We start from the raw sequence: 19,401 nt of genomic DNA, 5'->3' as shown, positions 1-19,401 counted from the left end.
AAAAAAAAAATCGCAGATCGCCGCCATTACGCGTTAAAAAAAAAAAACAACAAAAATGACAAAAATCTTTCCCTTTGTTCGTAAACGCGATAACTTTTGCGCAAACCAATAAAAATACGCTTTTTGCGATTTTTTTTACCAAACATATGTAGCATAAAACAAATTGGCCGAAAATGTTAAAAAAAATTGATTTTTAAATTTTTTTGGGGGGGGGGGGGGGGGGATTTCATATAAAAAAAATGTGAAAAATATTGTTATTTTTGCAAAATTTACGCTCTTTTTTTGTTTATAGCGCAAAAAGTAAAAAGCGCACAGGTGATCAAATACCACCAAAAGAAAGCTCTGTTTGTGGGAAAAAGAGGACGTCAAATTCGTTTAGGTACAGCGTCGCACGACCGCGCAATTGTCCGTTAAAGTCACGCAGTGCCGAATCGCAAAATACCCCCTGGTCAGGAAGGGGGTAAAATCTTCCGGGGCTTAAGTGGTTAAGGCTGTTGGAATGAAGGTATGACGTCGCTCTGGCCATTGGAAAGAAGTAGGACGTTGCTGCGGTCCTCCAGGGCCATAGAGTTGAGAGAGAGCCATCTTGCCCTCACTCGACTTCCTGCCTGGGACATAGACCGGACCTTTTTTTCCGCTACTGACAGCTCCGGTAAGCGGGGAAAACGACCAGGAATCGATCTTTCCTACCACCCATAAAAGTGATCCCGCAGCGAATCTGCCATGAAAAGAGGACTGCCCGCCCTGTAAGAAAATACCAGGGTTATGGCAGCCATCTGCTGCCATAACACCGGTATTTAAAGCCAAAGTACCGATGTAAAACTGCGGCGGGCGGTCCGGAAGTGGATAAAGCCTGTTAACATTCAGCAAAATACATTTCAATAATGTTGACATTCTAGAAATCTATCAAAAGCATTTTAAAAGAATATGTTTATAGGATGCATACACACTATGGGTTTTTTTCTGCCCTCTGTGTACCATTGACTTCATAAACAAAACAGGGAGTAGAAATTCATGCAAATAAAGGGAATTCCATAGGGACCTCCAGGTAACCAGAACTAGTGTCCCCATTGGAATATTTCCCTCCTATTACTTGTGTGTGTCTCCCCCCCCCCCCCCCCCCAGGTCACTAGAACATGTCCCCATTGGAGGCTTAACCCTGTAATATTTTGATTTTTACTTTCAATGATAACGGTAAACAGGACAAAAAGTAGATAAATCATCCTAAGAGGCACTGACCGCAAAAAAACTGACATGTGTTCTAATCAGTCTCCATGCTATCCAAAAACAAAAAAAAAAAAAATACTTTAAATCCCCTTATACATGAAAATGTTCAGCTGAAGCTGTGGATCTTTTACTCATGCACATGTTGTACAGTATATAGTGACTGCACAGAAAGAGTAGTACCCAGAATCTCATATGTTATTGTCAGACTATCCGGTGTCTAACTTCTGGAGGCTCTACAAACATGCTTAGTCAAGTTTGGTGGTTGCTGTGATGTTGTGGGAAATGGGAGATGGCACCACTGCTAAAATTCTACAAAGGGGTAATCCTCTAAGAGCAGTAATCATTCCAACAAAACGAAATAGGTCCATTTCCCCTCCTTCCCAGCTCACAGTGTATTAGTATGCATGAGTATAGAAGTAAATAGAGGTCACAAATTAAATCAGGATCACCTAAAGTAGATCTAAACCCTAACTAGATCAGAATTAGTTTGAACTGCATCATTTTCCCATTTTAGACCTGCTGAACTCCTCCAGGCTTTTTCAGGCACTTAGTGTTTACATGCATGTACTTCCGTGTTGGCACATTACTGCTCTGGCCCAGCTTACTGACAAGAGTGTACCATGCCTACCATTGTACATCGGCAGAGACACTCTCTCAATAGTGCAGGAGACAAGGTGATATTGCAGAAGCACAATTGGGTAACAGATGTCACCCCACAATAAGAAGTTCCTAGTCAAAGACCTTCATGGTAGGATCATCAGGTGTTTAAAAAAAAAAGATCTGTTGATTTGAAAAGATCAAAATCTTCTTTTGAAATAAGATTATAAGGGGATCAATAGTCCCCATCATACACTTTTATTTTGCAATACCAAAACAAATAGTTATTTCTGACATTCCAAAATAGGTTTCATAGAAAAATCTCTTTTCGTGTTTTGATTGCGGTCTTTCTGCTGGTCGTCTCTTTTAAAAGCTTTCTGCATGCTTCGCTTCTGCGCATTCCTTTGGTTTATATTCATTTCTAAGGACTACATATCCCATGGTACCCTGCTGCCTGCAAGAAGGGATTGCTATACTGACTCCTCATTTCAGTACCTCTGCAGTTCAGTAGGCAGGCTCTGTGAAATGTCTGACTACCTACCTATAGGTTATAGTGAACACGTGTCAAGGAATTCAACAAAAAAAAGGTGTGGGATTTTTCAAACTTCAAGATCATTCAGATTACTAGGAGTAGGTTGCATAAAATTGAGAATCAATATGAAAATAAATATAGGATTCTAAATTTTTGACCACAGATACACTTTAACACTTATATCAGATTTTAATGATTGGGTTTACATCCACTTGAATGCCAGATTGCCAAGGCATGGGTTTAGCATGATTAGTTACTTATATAAAACAGAAATATGCCTATAAAATTCGTGTATGATGAACATGAAACTCCAATTTTGTTGAACAGCTTTATACATTGCAAGGACTGCAAATTTAATTTCAAAATCTTAAACTCCTCTAAACCCAAAACCAAAATGTAGAATATTGCAGCTTACCAGTCCCTTGGATGTGGTAGTTTAATTAGTTGTCAATTTTTAGACGGCTTCCTTTTCACCTGCTAAACCTGTGAACAACACACTTCCCTGTCCCTGGGTAGCCATGCTAACTCCACCACTGTAGGGGGGAGGGGCTAAGTAGTTATTAGAAGATAACATTGCGATTTCAGTTCATCTCAAAGGAAGTGACAAGGACAAAGCATTTCCAGCAAGATCAACATTAGAAAAAATGTTCCTAGCCTGACAAAATTAAACAAATGAAGCCACCTCATCCAAGGACCAGCTGAATGCAATAGATTACATTTTTGTTCTTGGGTTTAGTTCACCATTAAATCTTTTGCAGGTTAAGGTGAAGATGAAGCTTCTCGTGATGCAAGCCTAAGGACAATACCAGAAAGCAATATAATTTGACCTCCAGCTCTCTGCAGATATACGAGAGGGGCAGTGCGGCAATTAAATGATTTTAGGATACCCTTATCTACACAGACTTGAGAACGGTCACCCTTGAGAAACTTTTTTGGGCATAAATCAGAGCTCACACTGCACTATGACGGCAAAAGCAAACGTTTATTATTTTACATAACATGGCTTGTGTAGCGGTTTGTGTAGCTTTAAGTGGTTGTAAAAGGCTCAAGGTTTTTTACACTAAGGTAAAACAAAATCTCATCTAAGCAGCAGTCCCCTGAATACTTACCTGAGCCCCATTGTGATCCAGCAATGTGGACGACAGCCTGGGGACTCTCACTCCTCATTGACTAAGGCAAAAGCGGGAGCCTTTGGCTTCTGCTGCAGTTAATCACAGCCAGTGAGCCAATGAGTAGCGAGCGGAGGAGAGAGCGGAGCTGAGTCACAGCTCTGTGTGAATGGACATGCAGAGCAGTGGCTCAGGAGCATGCCTGCTCAGCTGCCTCCACAGCAAGCTGCTTGTTATGGGGGCACTCGGCAGGAGGGAGTCCCGAGAAAAGGAGGATCTGGGCTGCTCTGTGCAAAACCACTGCACAGAGCATGTAAGTATGACTTGTTTATTATAAAAAAAAAAATAAAAAAAAAAAAACAACAAGCCTTTACCATCACTTAAAAGGCTCATTCATACGGGAGTCTAAAACGCAGCATTTAGATAAGTACAGTCAAGAGTTTTGTAGATATCTAAATGCAGCACTGCAGCAATCAATGATACTTTACGCACAGCTGTGTCTACAAATGAAAATGTGCCCTGCACTTAAATGCGTTAAAAAAAAAAAAAAAAAAAAGAGGACACAGCTGCTTCCATGGCTGCACAGATCTGCAGATATTATGCATGTTTACACAGGACCTTCTGCTAGCTCTGCCCGCAAGAACCTGCAGGAAATACATATATATGCCTGTGTGAATGAAGCCTTATGAATATATATTTGTTTCCCAAAACTGGAGTTTCCCCTAAGATCGTTTGTGTACACATTTTTTTGGCTGGCACATTTTTATAATTTCTCCGTTTAACATCTTGTGAGCCTGCTAAAAATATTAGTGTACTTGCCTCTCCGATTACCTAATTCATTTATGAAAAAAATAAAATAAAAAAATCACAAGTCTAGGAATTACAGGTGTTCATGATTTGTTTCTTGACAACCTAACAACTAGCACAATATGTTGACAATATGGGCTATATTGATAAAGCAGTGAAAGTACTTTCATCATACATTCACTGGTAAATCAATCACTCATTAAAACACATGCACCTGGATGATTTACATGCTGTAAATGTTTGCTGATTGTCAGATTTATAAATATGTTATATTTCATTGCTATCCTAATTTGTAGGCGAAAACAAACTCGTTTGGCAGACAAAAATCACTTTCAATTGGTGAAACCTTAAAAAAGTACAAAAAAAAATAACGGTTTGGCTTAATAAAAAGTAGTGTTATTGGCACAAAATCAAATAATTTCGGTTTGTAAAATTCTCCCGCTTAAACGGTTTACTTGAGAGAAAAGGATGGTCAGGGCTAGACCCTCTGTTTTTTATTGATGTCTGTGTTCTCGCTGAGCAGATTTTTTTTCTCAGTTTTTGTCTCAGTGATGGTGGTCATCAAGACAAGGCATCTCTCCACTGAGAATTATGAAAGCAATAAAACATCTATTTTAAATAAACGTTAGAACCTCTGGCAGCTCTTTAATGTTGGTGGTGTCTGCAATAGGGAGACTTTAACTCATCACCAGGACAGGAAGGGAGGAGAAATCTTCCCAGCAGGGACACAGACAGTAAAAAAAGTCACAAAGACTCAAAGGACATCTTGCAATTGAATTACCATTTAAAAATAAAATCCTTTAGGGCTCATTCAGATCTGTGAGTTGCAGTAGCACACGGTTGTGAACCACATGCTCCTTCTGGTTTGAAAATAAAAAAGGAGCAGGTATGTACTTTCTTGCATTGAGGTGTGCTGGCGGTATATTCAAAGCGAATGGGATTCCATAATGCAGGATGCCTCAATGCATGAAAACATGGGTGTCAGCGCAACGCATAGTATGAATGGGCCCATAATGGTACATAGAATTCATAGACTGTTTATATTCTGACAACAGCAGCATAAAACTGTCAATTTCATAAACAATTCAGATATTTCAAGGTTTCAAACTTTCCATCCCAGTTCATACAAGCAGTCTATAGTCCATTAGGAATTGAACATATTAGGCTCGTACTTAAAGAAAAAAAAAAATAACCGTCCATATTGTAGAAAATCCCCAGAAAATATCCCTGTGGTTTAGTTCTCTTTGATGAAAGACCACTTGCTGTTGAATTGACTTGACATTTTAATGGGTACACACGCAAAAAAAAAAAAAAACGGGACAGCTTAAAAATATGAAAATAAAAATGATATCCAGCAAAGATTCTTGGTTTCCATATAAACATAATAAAGGCAATGTGATAACATGTTTCTTCTGGAAAAAAAAAAAATATGGATTTTATACGGATGCTGCTTTCACAGAAAGCAAAATAATCTGAACATGCAATTCATTACCCACTATACTGTGATAAAAGTCTTGATAAAATATAAAAAGAAAAAATATTTCTGTTCTGATGTACACAGAAGCTCCCAATGAAGAGAAGATGCGTTCTGCACCTTATACACACAGTACTGAATGAAGTCATTATTTAGCAGCCTGCAGAGTGCCACAGGGAAAGTTACCTCCTCTGCACACACCCTACTCCCTCTATTCAGAGTCTTAATGCTGGAGCCAACATTCCCATTGTCAAATCTTTACATCTTGAGCCTCTACCATCTTTGCAAGCGTCTTTTTGATTCGTAGGGCCGTTAGACGGGAAGCAGGATTTGTAGCCCAACACTCAGCCATCAGTTTCAAGATTGCTCTTAAGCACTGAGGAGGGAGAAAGCAAAAAATATGTTAAAATAATTATTACGAAAAGGAAAAGAAAAACAAATAATCCACTGTGTAGGCAACCAGTTATGATGAAGAAAAACAAGCTGCTATAAAAATACATGTGAATATTTCAATTGTCATCAGTGTTTTGATTTTGTTACCCAATCAAATGCAAGAAAAATGTCTATTTTAGCAGAAGCTCTAATCCGATTAGGTTTTATTCATACATTATTTACAGATCACTAAGCATAAAGATGTGCATTTTCAAGCTAATAAAAACAAATAGCAGACATTAAAGATGAACCTCAGGTATATGAGGCGGTGCCTAATTCACACGGCTGTAATGATTTACACAGGATCTTGCTGGAAGTTGACCATATGTTGTATGCATGTAAAGGTATGTGCCAACTATTACATGCATACACAGATCCTACTGGCTCCCACCACTGTTCTGCACCAATATGCAAATATCATAGCTAGCCATGACACCATTTATATACCAAGGAGGTTTTCATCTACTTCTAAATAAATCGATCAAGCAGCAATGGAGTATGCACTGAATGACTCATTCAAGGGGAGATGAAAATATTAGTGTGTAATCAGTGCTGGAGGTGCCACTGGCTACTCATTGTTGACATTAACATTCCAGCTCGGAGCACTGGTGGCAGCTAGTAGGTTCCATTTATTTTGTCAAAATCTAAGCATGCACAACCTAATCTTTATATATATATATATATATACAGTAAAACCTTGGTTTGAGAGTAACTTGGTTTAAGAGCGCTTTGCAAGACAAGCAAAATTTTCAAATAAATTTTGACTTGATATACAAGCGATGTCTTGATATACAAGTAGCCTCAAGTCACAGCTGAGTATAAAAGAGAAGAGAGGAGCCTCTAAGTGTAGCAAAATGGTTAAATTTAATGAAGGTACAACATTTAGCAATTCACATGGTTGATGATTGGAACAGGCACATCTAAGTATGCAGGCATCAGGGGTAAAGCTGTCCACATAGACCATCCTCCGCACCATCATCTACGTCATCCTTTCCATGCTGCCCCTCGCTTTCAGATCGCTTTACTGCAGGGTGGTCTTCCCGGTCAGGATTACAGACTAGCAGCCGGTGGTGCAGAAGATGGTCTATGTGGACAGCTTTACCCTGGATGCCTGCATACTTAGATGTGCCTGTTTTATTCATCAACCATGTGAGTTGCTAAATGTTGTACCTTCATTAAATGGAACCATATTGCTACTCTGTAGCTCCTGCTGGATTTTGCTTCCAATCCCCTTGTGGAAGCGGCTATTTGTGGATGGACATTGTATGGTTACACAACCTATCGCAATGCTATAATCTTTTTATATGGAATATAAATTGAAGGATTTATGAATAAATGGTTGTGGAACGAATCATCTGAGTTTCCATTATTTCTTATGGGGAAATTCGTTTTGATATAAGAGTGCTTTGGATTACAAGCATGCTTCCGGAACGAATTATGCTCGCAATCCAAGGTTTTACTGTATATATATATATATATATATATATATATATATATATATGTTCTCAAATAACCTCACCGCAAGTGTCAAATAAACCCAAAGTTATACAATTCATAAACTGTACATTGTGTAAATCAATGAAATAAATGAAAAAAAAAATAAAAAAATCAAACTATCGCACATAAAACATGCTACCGTAACAAATGTTAAAGCAAATCTTACTATCCACCATCACTGCTGCTCCCCCAATCGTGGAAAACAATCCCATAAGCCACATTCATATCTGAATTACAAGTTCAGACCATATATATATATATCTATATATATATATATATATATATATAGATATATATATATAGATTTTACTGCAAGGTTATTTTGCCACGATTTTGACTGGACTTGAAGCAATGCCTATGTCTACGGACCTCAAAACACATTAGAATTGGCCCAAAGTAGTGCAGAAACTACTCTGAAGTCGATGCAATTTGAAGTCGTGCAGATATGAACCGCACTTGTTAATCATGGAGTACGACTTGTCATGCGACTTTGCAGTCCCAGATCACAGGACAAGTGTGAAATGGGCCTTAATCATACAACCTGATATCCCATAAAAAAAAAGTATCCATTGGACATTCGAAATGGACACTGATCTCAGGTTAAAAAATAAACAACTTTAAGAGTGTTATTTGTGAGTATTAAGATCACAGCACTACCTCCTATCTATGGTCTGAACTTGTAATTCAGATATAGATGTGACTTATGAGATAGGTTCCATTTATGGTGTCCCCTATTCAAAAGGTTCCATTTAAGGTTCCATTTATGGTGTCCCCTATTCACAGGTTCCATTTAAGGTTCCATTTATGGTGTCCCCTATTCACAGGTTCCATTTATGGTGTCCCCTATTCACATGTACATGTGTTAGCCCAACCGTTTACATGTGTACAGTGTAAAAACTATGGTCCAAATATGGACCTTGAATGCTTAATAACCTGCTCCACATACGAATTAGGACACACGTGTGGCTGAGCCAACTGTTCGGGATTCCATGGCTGGTCACAGATCGTTTATAGTTGTTCAATATACCAATTTAAAGTCCCATGCATTTATATTCCCTAAAAATAACAAAAAAATGATCACAACAGCCTACCTCATCACTGTTCCACCTATTGGACACCGTGGGACGTAAACACTTTATGCATACAACTTCTCGCATGTCTTCAAAGGATGGATCGCTTGGCACCATATCATAATATGGCAACTGATACTCTTCAACAATACCTAACAAATGTTCCAGAAAGAATAATCATCAATAAAATATATGGATGGCATTGCTTTAAATTATGTTTAAAGTGTTATCAAGAGGATTGTGTGAAGTCTCCTCTTCAAATGTACTAACCACTGAAAGTAGATTGATTCATGTTAAGTGCAACTATCAAGCATTTGATAAAAGTCAGCAAGTTTTAGGCTCGGTTCACATTTATGCGAGTGCGGGAAGGCTGCGAATCCGCAGCCTGTTCCCGCATCGCACACGCACCCCCGGCAGTTCACACTGCCATATGCGATACGCTGGGGGTGTCAATGTAATCTTAACGACACCCCCAGTTTGATCGCATATCGCAGTGCGATCGTGCAGTTCGCACAGGATCGGATCGCACAAGTGTGAACCGCTGTGCGATCCGATCCTGATGCGGCTAGAAAAAAGGGTCCCTGTGCGTGTTTGGAGCGGCTGCGGTGCAAATTTAGCCATACAAACTGTATGGCTAAACTCGCACCGCACAGCCGATCGCATGCAATGAAGGAGCAGTGCGCTCCGACATTACATGCGAACCCCGCACACGCACAAGTGTCTCAATAAACATTCTCATTTGTATATATTAATAAAACAATTAGTCTTTACTTTAGTTCTATTAACAGCACACAATAACGGTCAGCGCTGATTTGTTTTTCAAGGTGTGTGCCATGGAGCAGTTATTATCCTGGTTTGATTTTCTTAGTGCGTTTATGACCTGAAACAAGTATGCAAGTTAGGTGTCGCAGCACTTCACTGGCTACATAGATATTTCAAGTCAGTGGTTATCCAAGCACTAAAACAATTAAAATGACAGCTCTACATCAAGACCAGAAGTAGCAACCATGATATTTAAAAGGCGTTCCTTTAAGTAGGAAAAAAAAAAAAAAAAGAAAAAAAAAAAAAAAAAAAAAATATATGGGTATGCCTGCTGGATTCTAGTCCATAAACACTTCCATAAAAATAATCTTCCAATATTTCCAAATGTATTTCATTTTTTTTGGGTATGAGCCGTAACGCATAGAAAAACTGAATTTTTGTAAAATCTTACCGTAAAATTCCTTTCTCTGAGTCCTCCGGCAGTCGCCACCCACTCGTACAGTCTTCACTTATGGGGTATTGACTTCATCTCCACAGGAGTTTCTAGGCATAGGACTTGTAAAAGAACAATAAATCTACATAGTCACACCCATGGGGGCTGTCCTTCTAGTCCAATACCCCCCTGCAATAGCCATCCCAATTTAGTTTGGTCGCAAGCAGTGAAAGTGTATAACAAAGGACCCCAAAAAGAAGGGCGGGGGCGGCGACTGTCGGAGGACTCAGAGAAAGGAAAATTCAGTTTTCTCTTACGTTCTCCAACAGACGCCGCCCACTCATACAGTCTTCACTTATGGGGACGTCCCAAAGCAGTGTAGACATGAGGGGTGGGCAACGCAACCGCCAGAAAAGCAACGCAGTACCCACATCAGAGAAAGGAACCTTACATGTACAAGAAGGTAACCTTCTGGGTAACAAAAAAGGGCTCAACATGAGCAACAACCCAGGAAAACAAACCACCAAGGGGAAAACAACCCCAACAGCTAGGGACCCGTACAAAAACCAGGGTTCCCTATGGAACTGCCACACAGAGAACTTTGCGGCCAAAGGATGCATCAGCTGATGCTAGAACATCAAGTTTGTAGAACTTTGAGAAAGTGTGCACTGACGACCAAGTCGCAGCCGTGTACACCTGGGTTAGCGAGGCCTGATGCCGATAGGCCCAGGACGTACTCACCGATCTGGTAGAGTGCGCCTTGACAGGGAAGGGAGGAACCCATTCCCGCAACGAGTAAGCCTGTACAATGGTCTGTCTGATCCATTTGGCAATGGTTGCTGCAGACGCAGCCATACCCTTCCGAGGTCCCTCAGGAAGGACAAAGAGAGAATCCGATCTCCGAAAGGATTCAGTCGAGGACAGGTAAACCCTGATCGCCCGGACAACATCCAAGGAATGTAAGGCAACCTCCTTTGGATGCTTAGGATTCGCACAAAGCGAAGGCAAAACAATGTCCTCATTCAGGTAGAATTCCGAAACCACCTTAGGCAAAATGGACGGATTGGGTCGCAAGACCACCTTATCCCTATGAACCACCAGGTAAGGGGAGCGGCAAGACAACGCCGCCAACTCTGACACTCTGCGAGCAGAAGCGATCGCTACCAGGAAAGCAACCTTCTTAGATAGCATGGGCAACGAAAGTTCCCTGATGTTTTTAAAAGGGGGATGCTGCAACATGGACAGAACCAAGTTCAAGTCCAATGGAGGTAAGGGCTCCCTTCTAGGAGGGGCCAAGTGACGCACACCTTGAATAAAGGTGCGAATTAAGGAATTAGACGCCACAGGGCGCTGGAAAAGAACAGCCAGTGCAGAGACCTGGCCCTTAATCGTGGCCAATGCAAGACGCTGGTCCACACCAGTCTGGAGGAAAGCCAACACTCTCGCCACCGAGTAGGAACAAGAAAAGAAACCCCTGGACTCACACCAGGCAAAATAAGCTTTCCACGTACGGTAATAAATCTTACCAGAGGAGGCTTTTCTAGCCTTAATCAAAGTAGGAATGACCTCTGAGGAAAGACCCCTGTCTCTCAGGACCTGGCTCTCAACAGCCAGGCCGTTAAAGCCAGCGACTGTAAAGCAGGATGGAAGATCGGTCCCTGAGACAGCAGATCTTCCCGCATTGTCAGCCGCCACGGAGGCTCTACGGCCAGGTGAACGATGTCCGCGTACCAGGACCGGCAAGGCCAGTCCGGCGCCACCAGAATCACCAGTGATTGTTCCAAGGCCAACCTGCGAAGGAACCTGGACAACAACTGAATCGGAGGAAAGGCATAGATCAGTCGATACTGACGCCAAGGCACCACCAGCGCATCCGAGGCGTCTGCCAGAGGATCACGCGTTCTTGCCACGAACCTTTCCACCTTGTGGTTTAGCCAAGACGCTAACAGATCCACATCTGGGGACCCCCACTTTGCACACAGCATTTGAAACACCTCCGGGTGTAGGGACCATTCCCCCTGGTCCAGGGTCTGGCGGCTCAGATAGTCAGCCTGCCAATTCTCCACACCCGGAATGTGAACCGCCGATATCGCCGGGACATGAGTCTCGGCCCAAGACAGAATACTGGTCTCTTCCTGGGCCGCCCGGGCACTCCTGCCGCCCTCTTGGTGATTGATGTACGCCACCACAGTGGCATTTTCCGTCTGCACCCGTGTACAGGGCGGCCCTGAAGACGATCCGACCGATCGTCACAGCCTGATCGCTCTCAATTCCAAAATGTTTATCGGAAGGGAGGATTCCACCTCCGACCAAATGCCCTGGGCAGACAGGTTGCCCAGGACTCCACCTCAGCCCGACAGGCTGGCATCCGTGGTCACTACTGTCCACAGAACTGGCCGGAAGGACTTTCCGCCCGACACCGCCGGGGACTGGAGCCACCACAAGAGATCCATTCTGGTTTGGCTACTCAGAGACACTCTCAGGTCCAAGGACTGAGGCAGTCTGCCCCACCTGGTCAGAATCTCCGCTTGAAGAGCGCAAGTGAAATTGTGCAAATGATATTGCCTCGAAGGCCGACACCATCAACCCCAGGGACTGCATACAGGTCCTGAGCGACGAGGAATTCTTGTCCCTGAGGGACCTGACTTCGCTCTGCAGGGTCCGGAGCTTGTCCTCCGGCAAGAACACTTTTGCTTGAGCAGAGTCCAGGCCCATTCCCAGATACTGGAGACGAACCGAAGGCGACAAGGTCGACTTCGGAATATTGATGGTCCACCCGAACTCTTGGAGCGTCTGGACAGTAGTGGACAGATCGCGCAGCAGGCTCTGGCTGGCATTCGATCTTAACAGGAGATCGTCCAGATATCCCAAGACCATAATACCCTGTGCCCGCAACAGGCCCAGAACAGGCGCCAACACTTTGGTAAAGACCCTTGGAGCCGAAGCGAGACCGAAAGGCAATGCCACAAACTGGTAATGCTCCTCCGCGATAGCGAATCTGAGGTACCTCTGATGACCCTCGAAAATAGGGATGTGTAGATACGCATCCTTCAGGTCTATAGAGGCCAGGAACTCCCCCGGATTCAGGGAGGCCACCACTGAGCGGAGTGATTCCCTTCGGAACTTTCGAACGCGCACGAAGCGGTTCAGCGCTTTTAAGCCCAGAATCTGGGCACGGTGAAAAGATTTGAGTAAACGAAACCTGTCCCGATGAGGCACCGGGACGATCACCCCCTGAGCGAGAAGATCCTGCGCCGCTTGATGTAGGTCCTGTAACCGCCCTGGGGTCAAATGAAGATTTGAGGGAAAGAATCTGTTTGCCGGCCGTGAAAGAAATTCGATCTTGTACCCTGACCGAATGATTTCCTGAACCCACCTGTCTGTGATTCAGAGCAGCCAAGGTTGGAGGAAACCACGCAAACATCCCCTCACCACTGAAATGGGTGAGGGCACCCCTTCAGGCAGAGGCGGACTGAGCCGCCGCGCCGGCCTGGCCGGATTTTTGCTTGCCAAACCAGGGCTTCTTCTGGCCACCTTGGCCCTTGAAGGGTTTTCCCTTGTTCTGTGCCTTGAAGGCACGAAAGGACCCCTGAGTAGGTTTAAAGGAGGGGGCCCGCTTACCACAGAAAAACTTGCCCTTAGTGTTCTGGGGCAGCAAAGTGCTCTTACCCCCAGTGACTCCTTTTACCAATTCATCCAGGGATTCCCTAAAAAAGCGAGACCCCGCATAGGGGATATCAGCCACCATCTTCCTTGATTTTTGGTCAGCCGACCAACATTTCAACCAAATTAAGCGACGGTTAATCACAGCGACAGTGGGCAGGCGTATCGCCAAAGGGGCCTCATTTAGAGCCGCATCGCACAAATGCATGACCCCACGGTAGATCTGATCCACCATCTCCACTGTAGTGGGAGGGGCAGAATCGGCCACGAGGGTGCATTTGAGCACCTTGGTCCAATCCGCCACAGCCTGAGCCACCATCACAGAGGCAAAAATAGGCTTGAGCATGGAACCCGCCACCATGTAGGCACGTCGGGCAAGAGATTCCAACCTCCTATCCGTAGGGTCCCTAAACACCGGAGAGTCCTCGGCAGGGAGCAGGGTAGATTTATTCAATCTAGCCACCGTGTGATCCACTTGAGGAGGCACACACCAGCGCGCCATCATAGTGGCCGCAAAAGGGTAGAGAAGTTGAAACTTCTTAGGCACCACGAAGGTGTGTTTTATTTAAATTGCGCCATAGCTCATTCACCTTATGGTGAAACTCTGCGGGGCAAGGAAAAACCTGCGCCGTCTTGCGGGTTCTGTGTGTGCCAAAAGAGGACACAACGCCCGGAGGAGTGGGCGCATCCTCCAAATGTGTTTCCTTTACTGCCAGGATCAATTCATCCATAGCTGCGCGTTCCTCGGGCGACCCGGGGGGGGGGGGGGGTCATCCACCCCTGTGACCTCCACCTCCCCCTCAGACTCTTGCGGGTCCTGACAAGAGCGAGACCCCGAAAGGGCCACGCTACCTACAGCAACCATATCACACTCAGAATCAGAAGAAAAGGAAATTCTGGGCCTTTTCCTAGCAGCAAGTTCAGACATCAGCACATCCATTTTTGACACCAAAGTTGCACAACAGCAGCCAAATTAGTGACTGTAGAGGATTCAGAGGACCCTGAATCCTCCACCAAAGCTGGAGGAAACTTGCTGTCCTGGGATTCCATAGCATAAATAGTTTTTTTTTTTTTTTGGAACTGACCCTTTAAGAGCGCTGTGGACACCACAGCACACCGCTATCGAGACTGACACACAGACTCCCCCGCAGGGACAAAACTGACCAGGAAGAGTGCACAAAGCAGGATAAGAAAAGAAACAGCAGGACAGACACCCCACAGTGTGTTACCAGCTTCTTCGGTCGGCTCTGTGAGAGGAAGTGATGTCACCGCTGGAGGCTGAACTAAGCTGCAGGCTAAGGGAAAATGGATGCCTATGTCAACTAATGGGAGGCTTCAGCAAGATGGCCGCCGACATGTGCTCGGAACGATCCTGTTGCCACACACAAGATGGCGCCGTAAGGCGCGAAAATACACTACATAGTGTAAGGGAAATGGCATTCCAAGATGTTCCATTTTAACCCGCAGCGGTCGCCGCATGTGTCTGCATCCCCAAGCACCCTAAAGTGACATTACGAGAGGGACCCCCAAAACCCCCACACAGCGCTGCTGTCAGAGAATAAAAACCCCCTCAGGGACCGGGACCAGGGAGCCCAAAACGCACAGACACAGGGGACACCACAGACACACAGGACTGCCGACCCCAGACAGAGGCCCCACATAGAATGTACTTACCTGTATCCGATGGCAAAGGGGTGCCTCATATCAAGCGGGAAGCCGCCCACCTTCAGATGGCAGGGGAGTGCCACCAGCCCAAAACACAGGACACTATCAGTGCACGGACAAACCTATGCTGTGTCCAGTGAGGTAGCCACCTCACATGGCTGCATCCCTGATGGACAGGGATGGGTCATTTGTGAGGCCAGGGCAAACACATAGCCTGCGAAATGCTCGATGGCGGGCTGGGGTTCCATCTGACCCTCTGTCCTGGAGAACCAGGACCGTCAGTCCGATTCCCAGCTCCGCAGACGCCGCCTTCATCCGAAGATCCACTAACTAGTGCTGATAAAATAAACAGCTAGCAATGTAAAGAAAAAATTACATCTTTTGAAAATAAATCATAAGAGAAAAAGAGAAAAGGCTGAGACTGTAGCCTCAGCACAGGGAAGCCTATCCACTCCTGAAGCTAGGCAGAAGACAAACTGAATTGGGATGGCTATTGCAGGGGGGTATTGGACTAGGACAGCCCCCATGGGTGTGACTATGTAGATTTATTGTTCTTTTACAAGTCTTATGCCTAGACTCCAGTGGAGATGAAGTCAATACCCCATAAGTGAAGACTGTATGAGTGGGCGGCGACTGTCGGAGGACGCAAGAGAAATTAGATTTTTGTCTTACCATAAAATCCTTTTCTCTGATGTTCATTGACTGACACAGCTCCAGTATCTTCTTGACCATTCGGTTATGCTGCCCCCTACAAAAGGACACTAGGCAGGAAAAAGCTTTAGCAGGCCTACGCGGCAGCCCTAGGGAATAAACTCCCACTTCCTGCTACAGTATCTCACAAAAATGAGTACACCCCTCACATTTTTGTAAACATATTCTATATCTGTTCATGTGACAACACTGCAGAAATGGCACTATGCTGCAATGTAAAGTAAGGAGTGTACAGCTTGTATAACAGTGTAAATTTGCTGTCCCCTCAAAATAACTCAACACACAGCCATTAATGTCTAAACCGCTGGCAACAAAAGTGGGTACACCCCTAAGTGCAAATGTCCAAATTGGGCCCAAAGTGTCAATATTGTGTGTGGCCGCTATTTTGTTTCCAGCACTGCCTTAACCCTCTTGGGCTTCAAGTTCACCAGAGCTTCACAGGGCACCACTGAATTCCTCTTCCACTCCTCCATGACGATATCACAGAGCTGGTGGATGTTTGAGACGTTGCGCTCCTCCACCTTCCATTTGAGGATGCCCCACAGATGCTTAATAGGGTTTTGATCTGGAGACATGCTTGGCCAGTCCATCACCTTTACCCTCAGGTTCTTTAGCAAAGCAGTGTTCGCCTTGGACTGCCGGCCCAGTCTCTGAAGTGAGGAGGGATTATGCTCCGCTTCAGTATGTCACAGTACATGTTGGCATTCATGGTTTTCTCAATGAACTGTAGCTCCCCAGTGCCGGCAGCATTCATGCAGCCCCAGACCATGACACTCCCACCACCATGCTTGACTGTAGGCAAGACACACTTGTCTGTACTCCTCACCTGGTTGCCGCCACACATGCTTGACACCATCTGAACCAAAAAAGTTTATCTTGGTCTCATCAGACCACAGGACATGGTTCCAGTAATCCATGTCCTTAGTCTGCTTGTCTTCAGCAAACTGTTTGCAGGCTTTCTTGTGCATCTTTAGAAGAGGCTTACTTCTAGGAAGACAGCCATGCAGACCAATTTGATGCAGTGTGCGGCGTATGGTCTGAGCACTGACAGGCTGATTCCCTCACCCCTTCAACCTCTGTAGCAATGCTGGCAGCACTCATACGTCTATTTCCCAAAGACAACCTCTGGATAGGATGCTGAGCACGTGCACTCAACTCCTTTGGCTGACTATGACGAGGCCTATTCTGAGTGGAATCTGTACTGTTAGAAGCTGTATGGTCTTGGCAACAGTGCTGCAGCTCCAGCTTATTTTCAGGGTCTTGGCAATCTTCTTATAGCCTAGGCCATCTTTATGTAGAGCAGGGATACTCAAAGTACGGCCCTCCAGCTGTTGCGGAACTACACGTCCCATGAGGCATTGTAAAAGTCTGACATTCACAGACATGACTAAGCATTATGGGAATTGTAGTTCCTGAACAACTGGAGGGCCATAGTTTGAAGGCCCCTGATGTAGAGCAACAATTCTTTTTTTCAGATCCTCAGAGTTCTTTGCCATGAGTTACCATGTTGAACTTCCAGTGACCAGTAAGAGAGTGAGAGCGATAACACCAAATTACCACATCTGATCCCTTGCAACACTAACTAGTCACATGACAACGGGGAGGGAATAAGGCTAATTGGGCCCAATTTGGACTGTTTAACTTAGGGGTCTACTCACTTTTGTTGCCAGTGGTTTAGACATTAATAGCTGTGTGTTGAGTTCTTTTTAGGGGACAGAAAATTGACACTGTTATACAAGCTGTACACTGACTACTTTACATTGTAGCAAAGTGTCATTTCTTCAGTGTTGTCACATGAAAAGATATAATAAAATATTTACAAACATGTGAGGGGTGTACTCACTTTTGTGAGATACTTTATAGGCATTCAGTTTAGTTGCAAGCAGTGTCAGAAGAAAAATAACTCAATAGAGGGGTGGGTGCTGCATCTGTCAATGAAAATCAGAGAAAAGGATTTTACGGTAAGACAAAAAATCCAATTTTCTCTTTCGTTCATTGACTGACACAGCTCCAGAACATTCTTGACCATTGGGATGTCCCAAAGCATGAGGGGTGGTAAAAAAACACAGCAGAAAAAAATTCCCAAAAGGCTAAACCTAGCCAACCAGGTAGCATGAAGCTTAACCAGGAACAACTGGAGCTCACCTGAAAACAATACACCCTTAAAGACGACAAAGTCATCTCAAACAGCAGCCCACAAAAAGTTGCGGCCAACAGCAGCATCCGCAGATGCCAGCACATCTATTTTCTAAAATTTTGTGAAAGTGTACACAGACGACCAAGTGGCCGCCTTGCCAACCTTCACCACTGATGCCTGATGTCAGAAGGCAGTGTAGAATGCGCCTTACCAGGGAACATAATTGCTAAATGACTGTTGCCGCAAAGTACACCCTGATCGTCCAAACCGCATCCAGAGAGTGCAAGGCAATCTCCTTAGGATGTTTAGGCTAAGGACACAGGGAAGTTAAATGCAATGTCTTCATTCAGATGGAAACCAGAAACAACCTTAGAAAGAAATGACTGACAAGGGTGAAGCACCACTTTATCTCAGAACCACCAGGTAAGGTGAATGACTAGACAGCGCCGCCAGCTCCGACACCCTGCGTGCAGGAGTAATAGCCACCAAGAAGACTACCTTCTGGGACAATATAAGCAGAGGAAGCTTGTGAATATGTTTAGTTGAGGCAACGGAGACCTTACTGGGGGAGTCAAGCGAACCCCCTGAATAAAGGTGCGAACTAAAGAATGCGTAGCCATATGATGGGAAAAAGACCGCCAAGGTCAAAAACAAGGCCCTTGACGGTACCCAAGGCCAGGTGCTGCTCAACACCTCGTTTAAGGAATGCCAAAATCTGAGCCACCAAAAGGGAACGGAGTTGAAACCCAAGAGACTCACCACGCTAAGTATGCCTTCCAAGCGCGATGGTAAAATCTTCTTAGGAGGTAGATTGTCTATCCTTTCCAACGTGGGAATCACCAATTCAGACAACCCCCTATCCTTCAACACCTGACTTTCAAAAGCCAAATCGTTAAAAGCCAGCGACTGTAAAGCAGGATGGAAGATTGGCCCTTGGGCCAATAGATCTTCTCTGAAAGGAAGTCTCCATAGGGGCATCGGCAACTAGCCGTAGCAGATCGGCATACCAAGACTGGCGAGGCCAATCTGGAGCCACTGGGATGACCGGATCCCTTCTGCCTCGATCTTTCACAGGAGACTCAGGAGAAGTTTTAGCAGGGGAAAGGCATATATCAGAAGATAGTGGCCCTAAGGAGACAACAGTTATGTTGGCCAGAGGATCCCGAGACCTTGTCACAATTCGCTGTACCTTCCTGTTGAGACGAAAGGCCAACGTGTCCACCTCTGGAGTTTCCCACCGGAGACACAGCTGAACCTTAAAATGCCGGCCACCTCCCAAACCGCC

The 19,401-nt window shown here is 44.6% G+C and overlaps 1 protein-coding gene across 1 annotated transcript in view; it reads right to left on the bottom strand.

The window, feature by feature from the left end:
- Nucleotides 1–5,694: 5,694 nt before the first annotated feature.
- Nucleotides 5,695–19,401, bottom strand: part of BMPR1A (bone morphogenetic protein receptor type 1A) — a 101,818-nt gene continuing 88,111 nt past the window's right edge. The window contains exons 10-11 of the mRNA XM_082268346.1: nucleotides 8,767–8,897; nucleotides 5,695–6,122 (exon numbers count right to left, since the gene is read on the bottom strand). Of these exons, the coding sequence (XP_082124472.1) occupies nucleotides 5,997–6,122; nucleotides 8,767–8,897 (257 nt within the window). The 3' untranslated portion in view covers nucleotides 5,695–5,996. The remainder of the gene's footprint in view (nucleotides 6,123–8,766; nucleotides 8,898–19,401) is intronic.

This window comes from Pelophylax lessonae (assembly GCF_965119305.1).
Source record: "Pelophylax lessonae genome assembly, chromosome: 9".
In the NCBI taxonomy this organism is placed as follows: domain Eukaryota; kingdom Metazoa; phylum Chordata; class Amphibia; order Anura; family Ranidae; genus Pelophylax; species Pelophylax lessonae.
This window is presented reverse-complemented; position numbering and strand designations above follow the sequence as displayed.